A 22,253-nucleotide genomic window follows, 5' to 3' on the forward strand; every position below is an offset into this window, starting at 1 on the left:
AATAAAGGGGGATATGGGGGTAAATGGGGGGATATAGGGGTAAATAGGGGGATATATGGGGGTAAATGGGGGGATATGGGGTAAATGGGGGGGTAGGGGGGTAATAAAGGGGGATATGGGGGGATATGGGGGTAAATAGGGGGATATATGGGGGTAAATGGGGGGATATAGGGGGAATAAAGGGGGATATTGGGGGATATGGAGGTAAATGGGGGGATATGGGGGGATATAGTGGGATAGGGGGGGAAATAGGGGGATGGGGGGGAATAAATGGGGATATGGGGAATAAATAGGGGGGATATAGGGGGGTAAATAGGGGGGGATAAGGGGGTTAAGGGGGTAAATAGGGGGATATATGGGGGTAAATAGACCCCATAGATCCCCCCAATACCCCCCAATGCCCCCACAGTTCCCCTCAATACCCCCCAATGCCCCATAGATCCCCCTATGGCCCCATAGATCCCCCCAATATCCCCATAGCTCCCCCCATAGCTCCGCCCATATCCCCCATAGGCCCCCAATGTCCCCATAGCTCCCCCCCATCCCCCATATTGACCCCAATGCCCCATAGCTCCCCCCATAGCCCCCATATTGACCCCAATGCCCCATAGCTCCCCCCACAGCCCCATATTGACCCCAATGCCCCATAGCTCCCCCCATAGCCCCATAGATCCCCCTAAAGGCCCCCCAGATCCCCCCAATGCCCCCATAGATCCCCCTAATGGCCCCATAGATCCCCCCAATGCCCCATAGCTCCCCCCATAGCCCCCCAATGGCCCCATATTGACCCCAATGCCCCATAGCTCCCCCCAATGTCCCCATATTGACCCCAATGCCCCATAGCTCCCCCCATAGCCCCCATAGCCCCCAATGCCCCATATTGACCCCAATGCCCCATAGCTCCCCCCATATCCCCCATACTGACCCCAATACCCCCATAGCTCCCCCATAGCCCCCATAGCCCCCAATGCCCCATATTGACCCCAATGCCCCATAGCTCCCCCCATATCCCCCATATTGACCCCAATGCCCCATAGCTCCCCCCATATCCCCCATAGGCCCCCAATGGCCCCATAGCTCCCCCCATACCCCACCTGTGCCTGCAGTACGGGCAGTGTCTCCAGTGCTGCCCGGTGCTGCTCGGCCTCAGCCTTGAGTTTATCGATCAGCTCCTGCTTCGCTGCCAGCGCCTCCTCGGCCCTGCTGCAAACTGCGCCGACAGCTCCGACAGCTGCTGCGCTGCGCCCTGCATGGAAAACCATAGGACATAATGGTACTCTATGGGACCCTATGGGCATCCTATGGGACCCTATAGGCATCCTATGGGACCCTATGGGCATCCTATGGGACCCCTATAGGCATCCTATGGGGACCCCTATGGGCATCCTATGGGGACCTTATGGTATGTTATGGGCATCCTATGGGACCCTATGGCGCCGACAGCTCCGACAGCTGCCGCGCTGCACCCTGCATGGAAACCATAGGACGTAATGGTACTCTATGGGACCCTATGGGCATCCTATGGGACCCTATGGGCATCCTATGGGACCCTATGGGACCCTATGGGCATCCTATGGGACCCTATAGGACCTTATAGGTAACCAATGGGACCTTATGGGCATCCTATGGGACCCTATGGGCATCCTATGGGACCCTATGGGACCTTATAGGTAACCAATGGGACCTTATGGGCATCCTATGGGACCCTATGGGACCTTATGGGCTCCCTATGGGACCCTATGGGCATCCTATGGGACCTTATGGGCAACCTATGGCCCCTATAATGGGTCTGGGGTCCCCCAATGATCCCTATAATGGGTCTGGGGTCCCCCATAATGGGTCTGGGGTCCCCCAATGGCCCCATAATGGGTCTGGGGTCCCCATAATGGGTCTGGGGTCCCCCAATGGCCCCATAATGGGTCTGGGGTCCCCAATGGCCCTATAATGGGTCTGGGGTCCCCCAATGGCCCCATAATGGGTCTGGGGTCCCCAATGGCCCTATAATGGGTCTGGGGTCCCCAATGATCCCTATAATGGGTCTGGGGTCCCCCATAATGGGTCTGGGGTCCCCCATAATGGGTCTGGGATCTCCCAATGGCCCCATAATGGGTCTGGGGTCCCCCATAATGGGTCTGGGGTCCCCCAATGGCCCCATGATGGGTCTGGGGTCCCCAATAGCCCCCATAATGGGTCTGGGGTCCCCCATAATGGGTCTGGGGTCCCCCAATGGCCCCATAATGGGTCTGGGGTCCCCCTAATGGCACCCAATGGCCCCATAATGGGTCTGGGGTTCCCCATAATGGGTCTGGGTCCCCCAATGGCCCCATAATGGGTCTGGGGTCCCCCCAATGGCACCCAATGGCCCCATAATGGGTCTGGGGTCCCCTATAATGGGTCTGGGATCCCCCAATAGCCCCTATAATGGGTCTGGGGTCCCCTAATGGCCCTATAATGGGTTTGGGGTCCCCCAATGGTTCTATAATGGGTCTGGGGTCCCCCTAATGGCACCCAATGACCCCTATAATGGGTCTGGGGTCCCCTATAATGGGTCTGGGGTCCCCCAATGGCCCTATAATGGGTCTGGGGTCCCCCATAATGGGTCTGGGGTCCCCCATAATGGGTCTGGGATCCCCCAATGGCCCCATAATGGGTCTGGGGTCCCCCATAATGGGTCTGGGGTCCCCAATGGCCCCATAATGGGTCTGGGGTCCCCCATAATGGGTCTGGGGTCCCTCATAATGGGTCTGGGGTCCCCAATGGCCCCATAATGGGTCTGGGGTCCCCTATAATGGGTCTGGGGTCCCCCATAATGGGTCTGGGGTCCCCAATGGCCCCTATAATGGGTCTGGGGTCCCCCATAATGGGTCTGGGGTCCCCCACAATGGGTCTGGGGTCCCCCTATAATATGTCTGGGGTCCCCAATGGCCCCATAATGGGTCTGGGGGTCCCCCATAATGGGTCTGGGGTCCCCCCACAATGGGTCTGGGGTCCCCTATAATATGTCTGGGGTCCCCAATGGCCCCATAATGGGTCTGGGGTCCCCATAATGGGTCTGGGGTCCCCATAATGGGTCTGGGGTCCCACCTGGCTCCTCTTGTCGCCCTCCATGCTGGCCTTGATGTGTGCGTCGTACTCCTGGAACAGCTGGTGATACGCCACCTGCAGCTGCACCAGCTTGCGCCTATGGGGACATAGAACTGACCTATAGGGGGGATATAGGAGCACCCATGGGTGCCCCCACCCAGCACACCCCCACCCACCCCCTATATGGGATGGTAGGGGGACCTATAGGTGCCCCACTTTACACCCAACATGATAGGAAACACCATAAACCCCATATAAAGGGGGGATATGACACCCATAGATGGGGGGGTGTTGCATTGAGCACCCATGGGTGCCCCCCCACCCAGCACACCCCCACCCACCCCCCTATATGGGATGGTAGGGGGACCTATAGCTGTCTCACTTTACACCTAATGTGATATAGAAACACCGTAAACTGCAGGTAGAGGGGGAATGGGAAACCAAGGGAGCACCCATGGGTGTTGTATCCCATATAGCACCCATAGGTGGTCAATGTTGTTCCATATAGCACCCATGGGTGTTGTATCCCATATAGCACCCATAGGTGGTCAATGTTGTTCCATATAGCACCCATGGGTGTTGTATCCCATATAGCACCCATAGGTGGTCAATGTTGTCCCCTATAGCACCCATGGGTGGTGCTGTATCCCCTATAGCACCCATAGGTGGTCAATGTTGTCCCTTATAGCACCCATGGGTGGTGTTGTATCCCCTATAGCACCCATGGGTGGTTAATGGGGTCAGTGTTGTTCCCTATAGCACCCATGGGCGGTGCTGTATCCCCTATAGCACCCATGGGTGGTTAATGGGGTCAATGTTGTTCCCTATAGCACCCATGGGTGGTTAATGGGGTCAATGTTGTTCCCTATAGCACCCATGGGTGGTCAATGGGGTTAATGGTGTCCCCTATAGCACCCATGGGTGGTTAATGGGGTATATAGCACCCATGGGTGGTTAATGGGGTTAATGGTGTATATAGCACCCATGGGTGGTGTATCCCCTATAGCACCCATGGGTAGTTTAATGGGGTTAATGTTGTATCCCCTATAGCACCCATGGGTGTTGTATCCCATATAGCACCCATGGGTGGTGTTGTATCCCCTATAGCACCCATAGGAGGTCAATGTTGTTCCCTATGGCACCCATGGGTGGTTAATGGGGTTAATGTTGTCCCCTATAGCACCCATGGGTGGTTAATGGGGTCAATGTTGTTCCCTATAGCACCCATGGGTGGTTAATGGGGTCAGTGTTGTCCCCTATAGCACCCATAGGAGGTCAATGTTGTATCCCCTATAGCACCCATGGGTGCTGTATCCCCTATAGCACCCATGGGTGGCTAATGGGGTTAATGGTGTTCCCTATAGCAACCCATGTGTGGTTAATGGGGTCAATGTTGTATCCCCTATAGCACCCATGGGTGGTCCAATGGGGTTAATGGTGTCCCCTATAGCACCCATGGGTGGTTAATGGGGTTAATGTCCCCTATAGCACCCATGGCTGTTGTATCCCCTATAGCACCCATGTGTGGTCAATAGGGTTAATGGTGTATATAGCACCCATGGGTGCTGTATCCCCTATAGCACCCATGTGTGGTCAATGGGGTAATGGTGTATATAGCACCCATGGGTGCTGTATCCCCTATGGCACCCATGTGTGGTCAATGTGGTTAATGGTGTATATAGCACCCATGGGTGCTGTATCCCCTATGGCACCCATGGGTGGTTAATGGGGTCAATGGTGTCCCCCTATAGCACCCATGGGTGGTTAATGGGGTTAATGGTGTCCCCTATAGCACCCATGTGTGGTCAATAGGGTTAATGGTGTCCCCTATAGCACCCATGTGTGGTCAATGTGGTTAATGGTGTACATAGCACCCATGGGTGCAGTCCCTCACTTCTCCTCGGTGGCTCCGTGCCTCTCGATGCGCAGCGCCGTCTCCAGGTTGTCGACCTGCATGCGCAGCTGGTCCAGCTGCCGCTCTGACTCGACGCCGCCTCCTCCAGCGCACGGCAGCGCTCCAGTGCGGCCTGCGCCCTGCAATGCAACCAATGGGAACCTATGGAACACTATGGGACCCAATAGAACCCAATAGAACCCTATGGGACCCTATGGGACTCCAACGCCGTCTGCGCCCTGCAATGCGACCAATGGGAACCTATGGGACCCTATGGAACCCAATAGAACCCAATGGAACCCAATAGAACCCAATAGAACCCTATGGGACCCTATGGGACCCTATGGGACCCTATGGGACTCCAACGCGGCCTGCGCCCTGCAATGCGACCAATGGGAAACAATGGGACCCTATGGAACCCTATGGGACACTATGGAACCCTATGGGACCCTATGGGACCCTATGGGACTCCAACGCGGCCTGCGCCCTGCAATGCAACCAATGGGACCCTATGGAACCCAATAGAACCCAATAGAACCCTATGGGACCCTATGGGACCCTATGGAACCCTATGGGACCCTATGGGACCCTATGGAACCCTATGGAACCCTATGGGACACTATGGGACCCTATGGAACCCTATGGGACACTATGGAACCCTATGGAACCCTATGGGACACTATGGGACCCTATGGAACCCTATGGGACACTATGGAACCCTATGGAACCCTATGGGACCCTATGGGACAAAATGGAACCCAATGGGACACAATGGAACCCTATGGGACCCTATGGGACCCTATGGGACCCTATGGAACCCTATGGGACCCTATGGGAACCAATGGGACCCTATGGGACACTATGGAAACCTATGGGACTCCAACGCGGCCTGCGCCCTGCAATGCAACCAATGGGACCCTATGGGACTCCAACGCAGCCTGCGCCCTGCAATGCAACCAATGGGAACCCAATAGAACCCTATGGAACCCTATGGGACCCTATGGAACCCTATGGGACCCTATGGGACCCAATGGCACCTAATGGGACACAATGGAACCCAATGGAACCCAATGGAACCTAATGGAACCCAATGGCACCCAATGGGACCCAATGGCACCCAATGGAACCCTATGGGACCCAATGGCACCCAATGGAAACCCTATGGGACCCAATGGAACCCAATGGAACCCAATGGAACTCAGTGGAACCCAATGGAACCCAATGGAACCCTATGGAAACCCAATGGAACCCAATGGAACTCAGTGGAACCCAATGGAACACAATGGAACCCAATGGGACACAATGGAACCCAATGGAACCCAATGGAACCCAATGGTATGTAATGGCACCCAATGGCACCCAATAGAACCCAATGGAACCCAATGGAACCCAATGGAACCCAATGGCACCTAATGGAAACCCTATGGAACCCAATGGAACCCAATGGATCCCAATGGAACCCTATGGAACCCAATGGTATGTAATGGCACCCAATGGCACCCAATGGCACCCAATGGAAACCCAATGGAAACCCAATGGCACCTAATGGAACCCTATGGAACCCAATGGAACCCAATGGATCCCAATGGAACCCTATGGAACCCAATGGCACCCAATGGCACCCAATGGAACCCAATGGAAACCCAATGGTATGTAATGGCACCCAATGGAACCCAATGGCACCCAATGGAACCCAATGGAACCCAATGGCACCCAATGGCACCCAATGGAACCCAATGGAACCCAATGGAACCCAATGGAACCCAATGGCACCTAATGGAACCCTATGGAACCCAATGGAACCCAATGGATCCCAATGGAAACCCTATGGAAACCCAATGGCAACCCAATGGCACCCAATGGAAACCCAATGGTATGTAATGGCACCCAATGGAACCCAATGGCACCCAATGGCACCCAATGGAACCCAATGGAACCCAATGGAACTCAGTGGAACCCAATGGAACCCAATGGAACCCTATGGAACCCAGTGGGACACAATGGAACCCAATGGAACCCAATGGAACCCTATGGAACCCAATGGTATGTAATGGCACCCAATGGCACCCAATGGAACCCTATGGAACCCTATGGAACCCAATGGTATGTAATGGCACCCAATGGCACCCAATGGCACCCAATGGAACCCTATGAAACCCTATGGAACCCAATGGTATGTAATGGCACCCAATGGCACCCAATGGAACCCAATGGCACCCAATGGCACCCAATGGAACCCAATGGAACCCAATGGAACCCAATGGAACCCAATGGCACCCAATGGCACCCAATGGAACCCAATGGAACCCAATGGCACCCAATGGAACCCAATGGCACCCAATGGAACCCAATGGAACCCTATGGGACCCAATGGAACCCAATGGAACTCAGTGGAACCCAATGGAACCCAATGGAACCCAATGGAACCCAATGGAACTCAGTGGAACCCAATGGAACCCAATGGAACCCAATGGGACACAATGGAACCCAATGGAACCCAATGGAACCCAATGGAACCCAATGGAACCCAATGGCACCCAATGGCACCCAATGGCACCCAATGGCACCCAATGGCACCCTATGGCACCCAATGGAACCCAATGGCACCCAATGGAACCCAATGGAACCCAATGGCACCCAATGGAACCCAATGGCACCCAATGGAACCCAATGGCACCCAATGGAACCCAATGCCCCCCCTTTACCTCCTCTCCATGTCCCCCCATTATCCCTTATTACCCCCCATTATCCCTTATTGCCCCCCATAGTCCCTTATTGCCCCCCATTATCCCTTATTGCCCCCCATAGTCCCTTATTACCCCCCATTATCCCTTATTGCCCCCCATAGTCCCTTATTGCCCCCATTATCCCTTATTGCCCCCCTCACCTCCTCTCCATGTCCCCCCTCTCCCTGCGGCTGCTCTCCAGGCGGCTCTGACTCTCCTGCAGCTCCCCCAGCAGAGACGTCACCTGAGCCTCACCTGAGCGCGGTCCTGGGACAATGGGGGCAATGGGGAACAATGGGGGATAATAGGGGATAATGGGGATAATGGGGATAATGGGGGACAATGGGGGGCAATGGGGATAATAGGGATAATGGGGGTAATAGGGGATAATGGGGATAATGGGGACAATGGGGATAATGGGGGGATAATAGAGGATAATGGGGATAATGGGGATAATGGGGGTAATGGGGACAATGGGGATAATAGGGGATAATAAGGGGTACAGGGACAATGGGACAATGGGGGATAATGGGGGACAATGGGGGGTAATGGGGATAATGGGGGATAATGGGGACAACGGGGACAATAAGGGGTACAGGGACAATGGGGACAATGGGGGGACAATAGGGGATAATGGGGACAATAGGGGATAATGGAGATAATGGGGATAATGGGGGATAATGGGGGATAATGGGGGATAATGGGGATAATGGGGATAATGGGGGATAATGGGGATAATGGGGATAATGGGGATAATGGGGATAATGGGGATAATGGGGGATAATGGGGGATAATGGGGATAATGGGGATAATGGGGGATAATGGGGATAATGGGGGATAATGGGGGATAATGGGGATAATGGGGGATAATGGGGATAATGGGGGATAATGGGGATAATGGGGACAATGGGGATAATGGGGACAATGGGGATAATGGGGACAATGGGGATAATGGGGGATAATGGGGATAATGAGGATAATGGGGATAATGGGGATAATGGGGATAATGGGGGATAATGGGGACAATGGGACAATGGGGGATAATGGGGACAATGGGGACAATGGGGGGTAATGGGGGACAATGGGGACAATATGTGATAATGGGGACAATGGGACAATGGGGGATAATGGGGATAATGGGGGATAATGGGGATAATGGGGGATAATGGGGGATAATGGGGATAATGGGGGATAATGGGGATAATGGGGATAATGGGGGATAATGGGGGATAATGGGGATAATAGGGGATAATGGGGATAATGGGGGATAATGGGGACAATGGGGACAATGGGGGATAATGGGGATAATGGGGGATAATGGGGGATAATGGGGGGTAATGGGGATAAGGGGGATAATGGGGGATAATGGGGATAATGGGGGATAATGGGGGATAATGGGGGATAATGGGGGATAATGGGGATAATGGGGATAATGGGGGATAATGGGGGATAATGGGGATAATGGGGGTAATGGGGACAATAAGGGGTACAGGGACAATGGGGACAATGGGGGGACAATAGGGGATAATGGGGGACAATAGGGGATAATGGGGATAATGGGGATAATGGGGATAATGGACAATGGGGGGTAATGGGGACAATAGGGGGTACAGGGGACAATGGGGACAATGGGGGATAATGGGGGATAATGGGGACAATAGGGATACAGGGACAATGGGGACAATGGGGACAATAGGGGATAATGGGGGATAATGGGGGTAATGGGGATAATGGGGGATAATGAGGATAATGGGGGACAATGGGGACAATAAGGGGTACAGGGACAATGGGGGCAATAAGGGATAATGGGGGATAATGGGGGATAATTGGGACAATGGGGACAATAAGGGGTACATGGACAATGGGAACATGGGGGACAATAGGGGATAATGGGGGATAATGGGGATAATAGGGGATAATGGGGACAATGGGGGACAATAAGGAACCCTATTGACCCCCTCCCACCCCACTGACCCCCCACCCCCTAATCCTATTGACCCCCCTCACCCCATTGACCCCCCACCCCCTAATCCTATTGACCCCCTCACCCCATAGACCCCCCCACCCTCTAATCCTATTGACCCCCTCACCCCATAGACCCCCCCACCCCCTAATCCTATTGACCCCCCACCCCATTGACCCCCCTCAGCCCCCCATCCCATTGACCCCATTGACACCCCCCACCCCCTAATCCTATTGACCCCCCTCACCCCATTGACCCCCCTCAGCCCCCATTCTATAGACCCCCCCCCACCCCATAGACCCCCCCACCCCCTAATCCTATTGACCGCCCCCACCCCATTGACCCCCCACCCCCTAATCCTATTGACCGCCCCCACCCCATTGACCCCCCACCCCCTAATCCTATTGACCGCCCCCACCCCATAGACCCCCCCACCCCCTAATCCTATTGACCGCCCCCACCCCCATTGACCCCCCTCAGCCCCCATTCTATAGACCCCCCACCACCACATTGACCCCATAGACCCCATTGACCCCCCCCACCCCATAGACCCCCCCACCCTCTAATCCTATTGACCCCCCCCACCCCATAGACCCCCCACCCCCTAATCCTATTGACCCCCCTCACCCCATTGACCCCCCACCCCCTAATCCTATTGACCCCCCCTCACCCCATTGACCCCCCTCAGCCCCCCATCCCATTGACCCCATTGACCCCCCACCCCCTAATCCTATTGACCCCCCCCACCCCATTGACCCCCCCACCCCCTAATCCTATTGACCCCCCCCACCCCATAGACCCCCCTCACCCCCTAATCCCATTGACCCCACTGACCCCCCCCACCCCCTAATCCTATTGACCCCCTCACCCCATTGACCCCCCTCAGCCCCCATTCTATAGACCCCCCCCCACCCCATAGACCCCATTGACCCCCATAGACCCCATTGACCCCCCATAGACCCCCCCCATTACCTCCAGTTGCCGTCTCAGTGCCTGTAGCTGCAGTTCCGCCTCGCGCGCAGCTTCCTGCGCTCGCAGCTCCGCCGCAGCCGCAGCCTGACGGGCTGCAAACAGCCTGCACGCATAGCGACACATAGGGGACACATACAGACCCATAGAGACCCCATAGAGACCCATAGGGACCCATAGAGATCATAGGGGACACATAGCGACCCCATAGACACCATAGGGACCCATAGAGACACATAGACACCATAGGGACACATAGAGACCATAAGGACACATAGCGACCCCATAGACACCCCATAGAGACCATAGGGACACATAGGGACACATACAGACCCATAGAGACCATAGGGACACATAGGGACCCCATAGACACCCCATAGGAACCCCATAGAGACCATAGGGACACATAGGGACCCCATAGACACCCCATAGAGACCCCATAGAAACCCCATAGACACCATAGGGACACATAGGGACCCCATAGACACCCATAGAAACCCCATAGAAACCATAGAGACCATAGGGACACATAGGGACCATAGGGACACATAGGGACCCCATAGACACCCCATAGAGACCATAGGGACACATAGCGACCCATAGACACCCCATAGAGACCCATAGAGACCATAGAGACCATAGGGACACATAGGGACCATAGGGACACATAGGGACCCCATAGACACCCCATAGAGACCATAGGGACACATAGCGACCCCATAGACACCCCATAGAGACCCATAGAGACCCATAGGGACACATAGGGACACATAGGGACCCCATAGACACCCCATAGAGACCATAGGGACACATAGCAACCCCATAGACACCCCATAGAGACCAAAGGGACCCATAGAGACCATAGGGACACATAGGGACCCCATAGACCCCATAGGGACCCCATAGAGACCATAGAGACCATAGGGACACATAGGGGACACATAGGGACCCCATAGACACCCCATAGAGACCCATAGAGATCACATAGAGACCCATAGAGACCCATAGAGACCCATAGGGACCCATAGAGACCCATGGAGACCATAGGGACACATAGGGACCCCATAGACACCCCATAGAGACCCATAGAGATCATAGGGACACATAGGGACCCCATAGACACCCCATAGAGACCATAGGGACACATAGTGACCCCATAGAAACCCCATAGAGACCATAGGGACACATAGAAACCCCATAGAAACCCCATAGAGACCATAGGGACACATAGGGACCCCATAGAAACCCCATAGAGACCATAGGGACACATAGGGACCCCATAGACACCATAGGGACCCCATAGAGACCAAAGGGACCCATAGGGAGCCATAGGGACCCATAGAGACCCATAGCGACCCACAGAGACCCATAGGGACCCATAGAGACCATAGGGACCCATAGAGACCCATAGGGACCCATAGACACCCCATAGAGACCCATAGAGACCCATAGGGACCCATAGAGACCATAGGGACACATAGGGACCCATAGAGACCCATAGAGACCATAGGGACACATAGCGACCCCATAGACACCCCATAGAGACCATAGGGACACATAGGGACACATAGGGACCATAGGGAGCCCATAATAACCCCACAGACCCCATAGAAACCCCATAGAGATCCCATAGGGACCCATAGGGACCCGTAGAGACCATAGGGACACATAGGGACCCATAGAGACCCATAGGGACACATAGGGACCCATAGAGACCCATAGGGACCTATAGAGACCATAGGGACCCATAGGAACCATAGTGACCCCATAGAGCCCATAGAGACCCCACAATAACCCCATAGAAACCCCATAGAGCCCATTGTATCCCCATAAAGGTCTCATATAACCATAAAGACCATAGACCCTATAATGACATTATAGCGTCCATAGACCACATAGTGCCCCCCATATAACCCCATATCCCCCCCATATCCCCCCATATAACCCCATAGCCCCCCATATAACCCCATAGCCCCCCATATATCCCCATAGCCCCCATATATCCCCATATATATCCCCCCTATAACCCCATATAACCCCATATCCCCCCCATAACCCATATCCCCCATATCCCCCCCATATATCCCCCCATATAACCCCATACAGCTCCATATAACCCCATATCCCCCCATATAACCCCATATCCCCCATATAACCCCATATCCCCCATATAACCCCATAGACCCCCATATAACCCCATATCCCCCATATAACCCCATATCTCCCCATATAACCCCATATATCCCCATATCTCCCCATATAACCCCATATATCCCCCCATATCTCCCCCATACAACCCCATATCCCCCCCTATAACCCCATATCCCCCATATCCCCCCATATATCCCCCCATATAACCCCATACAGCTCCATATTAACCCCATATCCCCCCATATAACCCCCATATCCCCCCATATAACCCCATATCCCCATATATATCCTCCATATAACCTCATATCCCCCCTATAACCCCATATAACCCCATATATATCCACCATATAACCCCGTATCCCCCATATCTCCCCCATATAACCCCATATCCCCCATATAAGCCTATATAAACCCATATAACCTCATATATCCCCCATATAACCCCCTATAACCCATATAACCCCATATAACTCACTCTGCCTCAGTGGCCGCCAGGCGGCGCTGCAGCTCCGCGTTGCTCCTATAGGGGATAAAGGGCCGCCATATTGGGGTCATTTGGGGTCATTGCCCTAAGGAGACGGCCGCCATATTGGGGTCATTGCCCCTATGGGGGATAAGGGGGCCGCCATATTGGGGTCATTTACCCTATAGGGAGGAGATGGCCGCCATATTGGGGTCATTTGAGGTCATTGCCCCTATGATGGGGGGATGGCGGCCATATTGGGGTCATTTGAGGTCACTGACCCCCTCCCATACCCACCTTTGTTCCTGTGGGGTCGCGGGGGGGTCGTGGGGGGGGTCGCCATCACTTCCGGTGTCAGCTCCGGGCGGGGTGGGAGGGGAGTCCCTTAAAGATGGCGGCTCCGGGATCACTTCCGGGGTCAACTTAAGGGGCACTTCCGGGGTCACCTCTGGGGCTGCTGAGGGGGTCTATGGGGACAATGGGGGACCCATAAGGATCCTATAGGGACCCTATAGAGACCCTATAGAGAGCCCCATAAGGACCCTATAGGCATATAGGGATCCCATAAGGACCCATAGGGACCCTATAGAGACCCTATAGAGAGCCCATAAGGACCCTATAGGCATATAGGGACCCCATAGGGACCCTTTAGAGACCCCATAATAACACTATAGACATATAGGGACCCCATAAGGACCCCATAGGGACCCATATAGACCCCATAGGGACCCATATAGACCCCATAGGCCCCATACAGACCCCACAGGGCCCCATACAGACCCCACAGGGCCCCATACAGACCCCATAGTGCCCCATATAGACCCCATAGGGCCCCATAAGGACCACATAGGGACCCATACAGACCCCATAGGGACCCCATATGTGGACATAGGATCCCATAGGGCCCCATACAGACTCCACAGGGCCCCATATAGACCCCATAGTGCCCCATAAGGACCCCATAGTGCCCATATAGACCCCATAGGGACCAATATAGACCCTATATGTGGACATAGGACCCCATAGGGCCCCATACAGACCCCATAGGACCCCATATAGACCCCATAGGGACCCATATAGACCCCATAGTGCCCCATACAGACCCCATAGGGCCCCATATAGACCCCATAGGGCCCCATAAGGACCCCATAGGGCCCCATATAGACCCCACAGGGACCCATAAGGACCCCACAGGAACACATATAGACCCCATAGGGACCCATAAGGACCCCATAGGGACCCATATAGACCCCATAGTGCCCCACATAGACCCCATAGTGCCCACATAGACCCCATAGTGCCCCATACAGACCCCATAGGGCCCCATATAGACCCCATAGGGCCCCATAAGGACCCCATAGGGCCCCATAAGGACCCCATAGGGCCCCATATAGACCCCATAGGAACCCATATAGACCCCATAGATACACATACAGACCCCATAGGGACCCATAAGGACCCCATAGGGACCCATATAGACCCCATATGTGGACATAGGACCCCATAGGGCCCCATATAGACCCCACAGGGACCAATATAGACCCCATATATGGACATAGGACCCCATAGGGACCCCATAGGGACCAATATAGACCCCATATGTGGACACAGGACCCCATAGGGACCCATATAGACCCCACAGGGACCTATATAGACCCCATATGTGGACATAGAACCCCATAGGGCCCCATAAGGACCCCATAGGGACCCATATAGACCCCATAGGGACCTATATGGACCCCATATGTGGACATAGGACCCCATAAGGACCCCATAGGACCCATACAGACCCCATAGTGCCCCATACAGACCCCATAGGGCCCCATAAGGACCCCATAGGGACCCATACAGACCCCATAGGGACACCATATGTGGACATAGGACCCCATAGGGCCCCATACAGACCCCACAGGGCCCCATATAGACCCCATAGTGCCCCATACAGACCCCATAGGGCCCATATAGACCCCATAGGGACCCATAGGGACCCCATATGTGGACATAGGACCCCATAGGGCCCCATACAGACCCCATAGGGCCCCATAAGGACCCCATAGGGCCCCATAAGGACCCCATAGGGACCCATATAGACCCCATAGGGCCCCATAAGGACCCATAGGGACCCATATAGACCCCACAGGGACCTATATAGACCCCATATGTGGACATAGGACCCCATAGGGCCCCCATATAGACCCCATAGTGCCCCATATAGTCCCCATTGGGACCCATATGGACCCCAAATGTGGACATAGGACCCCATAGGGACCCCATAGGGACCAATATAGACCCCATATGTGGACATAGGACCCCATAGGGACCCCATAGGGACCAATATAGACCCCATATGTGGACATAGGACCCCATAGGGCCCCCATAAGGACCCCATAGTGCCCCATATAGTCCCCATTGGGACCCATATGGACCCCAAATGTGGACATAGGACCCCATAGGGACCCCATAGGGACCAATATAGACCCCATATGTGGACATAGGACCCCATAGGGACCCATATAGACCCCACAGGGACCAATATAGACCCCATATGTGGACATAGGACCCCATAGTGCCCCATAAGGACCCCATAGGGACCCAAATAGACCCCATAAGGATCCATATAGACCCCATGGCTGCAATAAGGACCCCATAGGGCCCCATAAGAACCCCATAGGGCCCATACAGACCCCATATGTGGACATAGGACCCCATAGGGCCCCATTACCTTGCATTCCCTCCTGGCCTGGTCCCTGTCCCTGCGCAGCGCCTCCACCAACGCTCTGGCCTGCGCTGCCCGGCCCCGCAGCGCGTCGTGCTCAGCCCGGCGCTGACACTGCAACCGCTGCAGCTCCTCACAGCGCTGACGGAGAGCCGCACTGCTGCGACGGAGGGCACCTAGAGAGGTATAGGGGGGATATGGGGTTATATGGGGGGATATGGGGGGGATATGGGGTTATATGGGGGGATATGGGGGGGATATGGGGTTATATGGGGGGATATGGGGTTATATGGGGGGATATGGAGGGATATGGGGTTATATGGGGGGATATGGGGTGGATATGGGTTATATGAGGTTATATGGGGGGGATATAGGGTTATATGGGGGGATATGGGGTTATATGGGGTTATATGGGGTTATATGGGGAGTATATGGGGGGTATATGGGGGGATATGGGGTTATATGGGGGGATATGGGGGGATATGGGGGGATATGGGGATGTATGGGGGGATATGGGGGGATATGGGGTTATATGGGGGGATATAGGGACAACTGCAGCCGCTGCAGCTCATCACAGCGCTGACGGAGAGCAGCACTGCTGCGACGGAGGGCACCTGGGGGTATAGGGTTATATGGGGGAATATGGGGGGATATGGGGTTATATGGGGGGATATGGGGGGATATGGGGGGATATGGAGGGATATGGGGTTATATGGGGGGATATGGGGTTATATGGGGGGATATGGGGGGATATGGGGGGATATGGGGGTGTATGGGGGGATATGGGGGGATATGGGGTTATATGGGGGGATATGGGGGGATATGGGGGGATATGGGGTTATATGGGGGGATATGGGGTTATATGGGGGGATATGGGGGTGTATGGGGGGATATAAGGCTGATATGGGGAGATATGGGGGGATATGGGGCTGATATGGGGAGATATGGGGAGATATAGGGGTGTATGGGGGGATATGGAGGGATATGGGGGGATATGGGGTTATATGGGGGGATATGGGGGGGATATGGAGGTGTATAGGGACAGATAGAGACCCCATAGAGACAAATAGAGACCCCATATACTCCCTAAACACCCCCATATCCCCCCATACCCCCCTATATCCCCCATTAACTCCCATATAACCCCATTACCCCCTCATATCCCCCCTATATCCCTCCATTACCCCTATATAACCCTATATCCCCCCATATAACCCTATATCGCCCCTATTACCCTCCATATCCCCCTATATCCCCCTATTACCTCCATATAACCCCATATCTCCCTATTACCCCCCATATACCCCCCCATTACCTCCCATATCGCCCCATATCCCCCCTATTACCCCCCATACAACCTTATTACCCCCCATATAACCCAATACCCCCCTATATCCCCCCTATACCCCCATATCCCCCTATTACCCCCATATCCCCCCATTACCCCCCATATACCCCCCCATATAACCTTATTACCCCCCATATAACCCCATATCTCCCCATATCCCGCCTATTACCCCCCCATATAACCGTATTACCCCCCTATTACCCCCCATATACCCCCCATTACCCCCATATCGCCCCATATCCCCCTATATCCCCATATAACCTTATTACCCCCTATATCCCCCATATACCCCCATATAACCCTATTACCCCCCATATAACCTTATACCCCCCATATAACCCTATTATCCCCCATATACCCCCCCATATAACCTTATTACCCCCCATATAACCCCGTATCTCCCCATATACCCCCCATATAACCCTATTACCCCCCATATCCCCCTATATCCCTCCATTACCCCTATATAACCCTATATCCCCCCATATCCCCCCATATATCCCCTATATCCCCCCATTATCCCCCCATACCCCCTTTACAACACCCATATCCCCCATATAACCCTATTACCCCCCATATAACCCTATTACCCCCCATATAACCTTATTACCCCCCATATAACCCTATTACCCCCCTATATCCCCCATATAACCCCATATCCCCCCATATAACCTTATTACCCCCCATATAACCCTATTACCCCCCTATATCCCCCTATTACCCCCTATATCCCCCTATTACCCCCATATAACCCTATTACCCCCATATAACCCTATTACCCCCATTACCCCCCATTATCTCCCCCCCTCTCACCCTTGAGCTCCCTGTTCTCCTGCAGGACTCTCTGAAGCACTTCCGGGTTAATGGCGTCCCCCTGCCCCCCTCCCCTCCCCCCCCCAATGGCGGCCGCCGGGACCAGCCCCGCTTCCTCCCCTCCCCCACCCCCACCACCCCCCCCAACTTCCGCCGCCGATCCACTTCCGGGTTGCACCATATCACCGGATTTCCGCCACCGGCCGCCGTTCATCCGGGTCCCCCCGTGTAGGCCCGAGGCCTAAACCCGGTAGGCCGCGTTACGGCCGGACGGCGACCGACCCTGAGGGGCGGAAGCGGAAGTAAAGCGCTACTTCCGGTTTCGAGCTAAACCCCACCCCCTTGATTTATTCTGATTGGTGGGCGGCGCTAAACCCCGCCCCTCTGAGGGTGTGATTGGGTGGAGCGTCGCGTTGCCCCGCCCCCGCGCGGATGTGATTGGTGGAAGGGAGGAGGAAGTGAGGAGCGATTGGTTGGAGGGAGGAGGAAGTGAGAAGCGATTGGTTGGAGGGAGGAGGGAGGGGGCGTGGCTTGAGGAAGGTAATGGGGACCCGCGCGAGCGTGAGAGGAGAGAGAGAGAGCGAGACAACGAGACAAGGTGGGGGGGGGGGGGTTAATTAGGGGTTAATTAGGGGTAATTAGGGGGTAATAGGGGGGTAATGGGGGGTATAGGCCTCAGGAAGGGGGGTGGGGGGGTGATAGGGGGGTAATTAGGGGGTTATGGGGGTATATGGGGGTACAAGGGGTAATAAAGGGGGTAATGGGGGGTAATAGGGGGAAATGGGGGTAATAGGGGGGTATAGGGGGGGGTAATAAGGGGTAATGGGGGGTAATTGGGGGTAATAGGGGGGTATAGGCCTCAGGAAGGGGGGTGGGGGGGTAATAGGGGGGTAATTAGGGGGGTATATGGGGTATATGGGGGTATATGGGGTAATAAAGGGGGTAAAGTGGGGTAATAAGGGGAAATGGGGGGGTGATAGGGGGGTATAGGGGGGTAATAATGGGGAATGGGGGGTTAATGGGGGGTAATTAGGGGGTAATAGGGGGGTATAGGCCTCAGGAAGGGGGGTGGGGGGGTAATAGGGGGGTAGTTAGGGGGGTTATGGGGGTATATGGGGGTACAAGGGGTAATAAAGGGGGTAATGGGGGTAATAAGGGCAAATGGGGGGTAACAGGGGGTATAGGGGGGGTAATAATGGGGAATGGGGGTAATTGGGGGGTAATTAGGGGTAATAGGGGGGTAATGGGGGGGTATAGGGCTTAGGAAGGGGGACGGGGGGGTAATAGGGGGGGTAATTAGGGGGGTTATGGGGGTACAAGGGGTAATAAAGGGGGTAATGGGGGATAATGGGGGGTAATAAGGGGGTATAGGGGGGGAATGGGGGGTAATAAGGGGGTATAAGCGTTAGGACGGGGGATAGGGGGGGAATAATGGGGGAATAAGGGGGAATGGGGGGTAATTAGGGGGGTTATGGGGGTATATGGGGTAATAAAGGGGGTAATGTGGGGTAATAAGGGGAAATGGGGGGGTAATAGAGGGGTATAGGGGGGTAATAATGGGGATTGGGGGTAAATGGGGGGTAATAGGGGGTAATGGGGGGTATAGGCCTCAAGAAGGGGGGTGGGGGGGTAATTAGGGGGGTTATGGGGGTATATGGGGGTACAAGGGGTATAAAGGGGGTAATAAGGGGGTATAGGGGGGTAATAGGGGGGAATGGGGGGTAATTAGGGGTAATAGGAGGGTAATGGGGGGTATAGGGGGTAATAGGGGGGTAATGGGGGGGTATAGGCCTTAGGAAGGGGGATGGGGGGGGGGAATAGAGGGGGATAGGGGGGTAATAAGGGGGCAATGGGGGGTAATAGGGGGGTAATGGGGTGTAAATGGGGGGTGATATGGGGGTATAGGGGGTAATTAGGGGGGTAGTAGGGGGTAGTAGGGGGGTATAGGCCTCAGGAATGGGGATGGGTGGGGGAATAAGGGGTAATGGGGGGGTAATGGGGGTATTAAGGAGGCATAGGGGGTAATAAAGGGGGTATAGGACGTAATAGGGGGGTAATTAGGGGGGTAACAGGGGGGTATAGGCCTCAGGAAGGTGGATGGGGGGTAATAGGGGGGTAATTATGGGGGATAGGGGGGTAATAGGGGGGTATAGGCCTTAGGAAGGGGGATGGGGGGTAATAAGGGAGAATAGGGGGGTAATAAGGGGCTAATGGGGGGTAAGAGGTAATAGGGGGTAATAAGGGGGGAATGGGGGGTAATAAGGGGGTATAGGAAGTAATGGGGGGGTAATAGGGGGGTAATAAGGAGGGAATGGGGGGTAAATGGGGTATAGGCCTCAGGAATGGGGGGTGGTAATGGGGGGTTGCAATGGGGTGGTGGGGGGTCCCTGTGTGCCATAATTGCCCCCCCCCCTTCCCCTTTATTCCCCCCCATCTTCCCTCTCCATTCATTTCACCCTCCCATTCATTCATTCATTCATTCACCCCCTTCCATTCAACCCCCATTAAACCCCCCCCCCCCATTCATTCATCCTTTTCATTCACATCCCCCTCCATTCACCCCCATTCATTCATTCATCCCCCTCCCATTCACCCCCATTTATTCATTCACCCCCCTCCATTCACCCCCATTCATTCATTCATTCATTCATCCCCCTTCATTCATCCCCCCCTTCATTCACCCACTTATTACCCCCCCTACCCCATTAATTACCCCCCCCTCACACTAATTACCCCCCTCGCTAATTAATTACCCCCCTCATTAATTAAGAGCCCCCCCCTTGGTGGCCATGGAGGAGCTGAGGTCCCCCCTAACCCCACTTCTTACCCCCATAACCCACTTATTACCCCCCCCACCCCATTAATTACCCCCCCCTCACACTAATTACCCCCTCGCTAATTAATTACCCCCCCTCATTAATTAAGAGCCCCCCCCTTGGTGGCCATGGAGGAGCTGAGGTCCCCCCTAACCCCACTTCTTACCCCCATAACCCACTTATTACCCCCCCCACCCCATTAATTACCCCCCCTTCACACTAATTACCCCCCCCGCTAATTAATTACCCCCCCTGGTTAATTAGAGCCCCCCCGTGGCCATGGAGGAGCTGAGGTCCCCCCTAACCCCCCCAATTCCCCCTATACCCCACTATATATCCCCCCCTTATCCTAATTACCCCCCCTCACCCTAATTACCCCCCTCGCTAATTAATTATGTTAATTAAGAGCCCCCCCCCGTGGCCATGGAGGAGCTGAGCCGCTCGGAGGTCCCCCCTAGCCCCACTTATTACCCCCATAACCCACTATATACCCCCCCCTACCCCCTTAATTACCCCCCCCTCACACTAATTACCCCCCTCGCTAATTAATTACATTAATTAAGAGCCCCCCCCCGTGGCCATGGAGGAGCTGAGCCGCTCGGAGGTCCCCCCCCAACCCCACTTCTTACCCCTCCAACCCCCCATACCCCACTAATTACCCCCCCTACCCACTAATTACCCCCCCCTCACACTAATTACCCCCCTCGCTAATTAATTACATTAATTAAGAGCCCCCCCCGTGGCCATGGAGGAGCTGACCTGCTCGGAGGTCCCCCCCCAACCCCACTTCTTACCCCTCCAACCCCCCCATACCCCACTAATTACCCCCATTATACACCAATTACCCCCCCTACCCCACTAATTACCCCCCTTGCTAATTAATTACCCCCCCTATTAATTAAGAGCCCCCCCCCAGTGACCATGGAGGAGCTGAGCCTCTTAAAGGACCCCCCCAACCCCCCCAATTCCCCCCTATACACCACTAATTACCCCCCCTACCCCCTTAATTACCCTAATTACCCCCCTCGCTAATTAATCACGTTAATTAAGAGCCCCCCCCCGTGGCCATGGAGGAGCTGAGCCGCTCGGAGGTGTGTGGGATGCTGCGCCAGGAGCTGAGCGGGGAGGAAGATTTTCTACAGCCCCACGTCTTCATCATCTTCGGGGCATCGGTACGGGGGGGGGGGGGCAATTAATGGGGGTAATTAGGGGCATGGGGGGTAATTAAGGGGGTGGGGGTCAATTGGGGGGGAAATTAGGGGCATGGGGGGCAATTGAGGGGGGATATAGGGGGGGAATAGAGCAGCCTG

At 54.7% G+C, this 22,253-nt stretch overlaps 2 protein-coding genes across 4 annotated transcripts in view; one reads left to right on the forward strand and one right to left on the reverse strand.

The window, feature by feature from the left end:
* LOC107307765 (NF-kappa-B essential modulator-like) overlaps positions 1 to 13,375 on the reverse strand; it is a 13,756-nt gene extending 381 nt beyond the window's left edge. Inside the window, 8 exon segments of the mRNA XM_085534858.1 lie at positions 1,090 to 1,205; positions 1,208 to 1,246; positions 3,085 to 3,181; positions 4,979 to 5,060; positions 5,063 to 5,118; positions 7,866 to 7,971; positions 10,640 to 10,742; positions 13,367 to 13,375. Coding sequence (XP_085390984.1) covers positions 1,090 to 1,205; positions 1,208 to 1,246; positions 3,085 to 3,181; positions 4,979 to 5,060; positions 5,063 to 5,118; positions 7,866 to 7,971; positions 10,640 to 10,742; positions 13,367 to 13,375 — 608 coding nt within the window.
* Positions 13,376 to 18,614: 5,239 nt separating this feature from the next.
* The window catches only part of G6PD (glucose-6-phosphate dehydrogenase), a 41,147-nt gene continuing 37,508 nt past the window's right edge, over positions 18,615 to 22,253 (forward strand). For 2 of the 3 annotated variants that reach the window (XM_085534838.1, XM_085534840.1), the window contains exons 1-2: positions 18,661 to 18,725; positions 21,994 to 22,115. In XM_085534838.1, coding sequence (XP_085390964.1) covers positions 18,671 to 18,725; positions 21,994 to 22,115 — 177 coding nt within the window. In that variant the 5' untranslated portion in view covers positions 18,661 to 18,670. Of the gene's footprint in view, positions 18,726 to 21,993; positions 22,116 to 22,253 lie in introns of all 3 variants that reach the window. The other variant, XM_085534839.1, reaches the window with a different exon arrangement.

The sequence above is a fragment of the Coturnix japonica genome, unplaced genomic scaffold (genome assembly GCF_054131305.1).
Source record: "Coturnix japonica strain WE unplaced genomic scaffold, WE-NBRP24 Scf102, whole genome shotgun sequence".
NCBI lineage: Eukaryota > Metazoa > Chordata > Aves > Galliformes > Phasianidae > Coturnix > Coturnix japonica.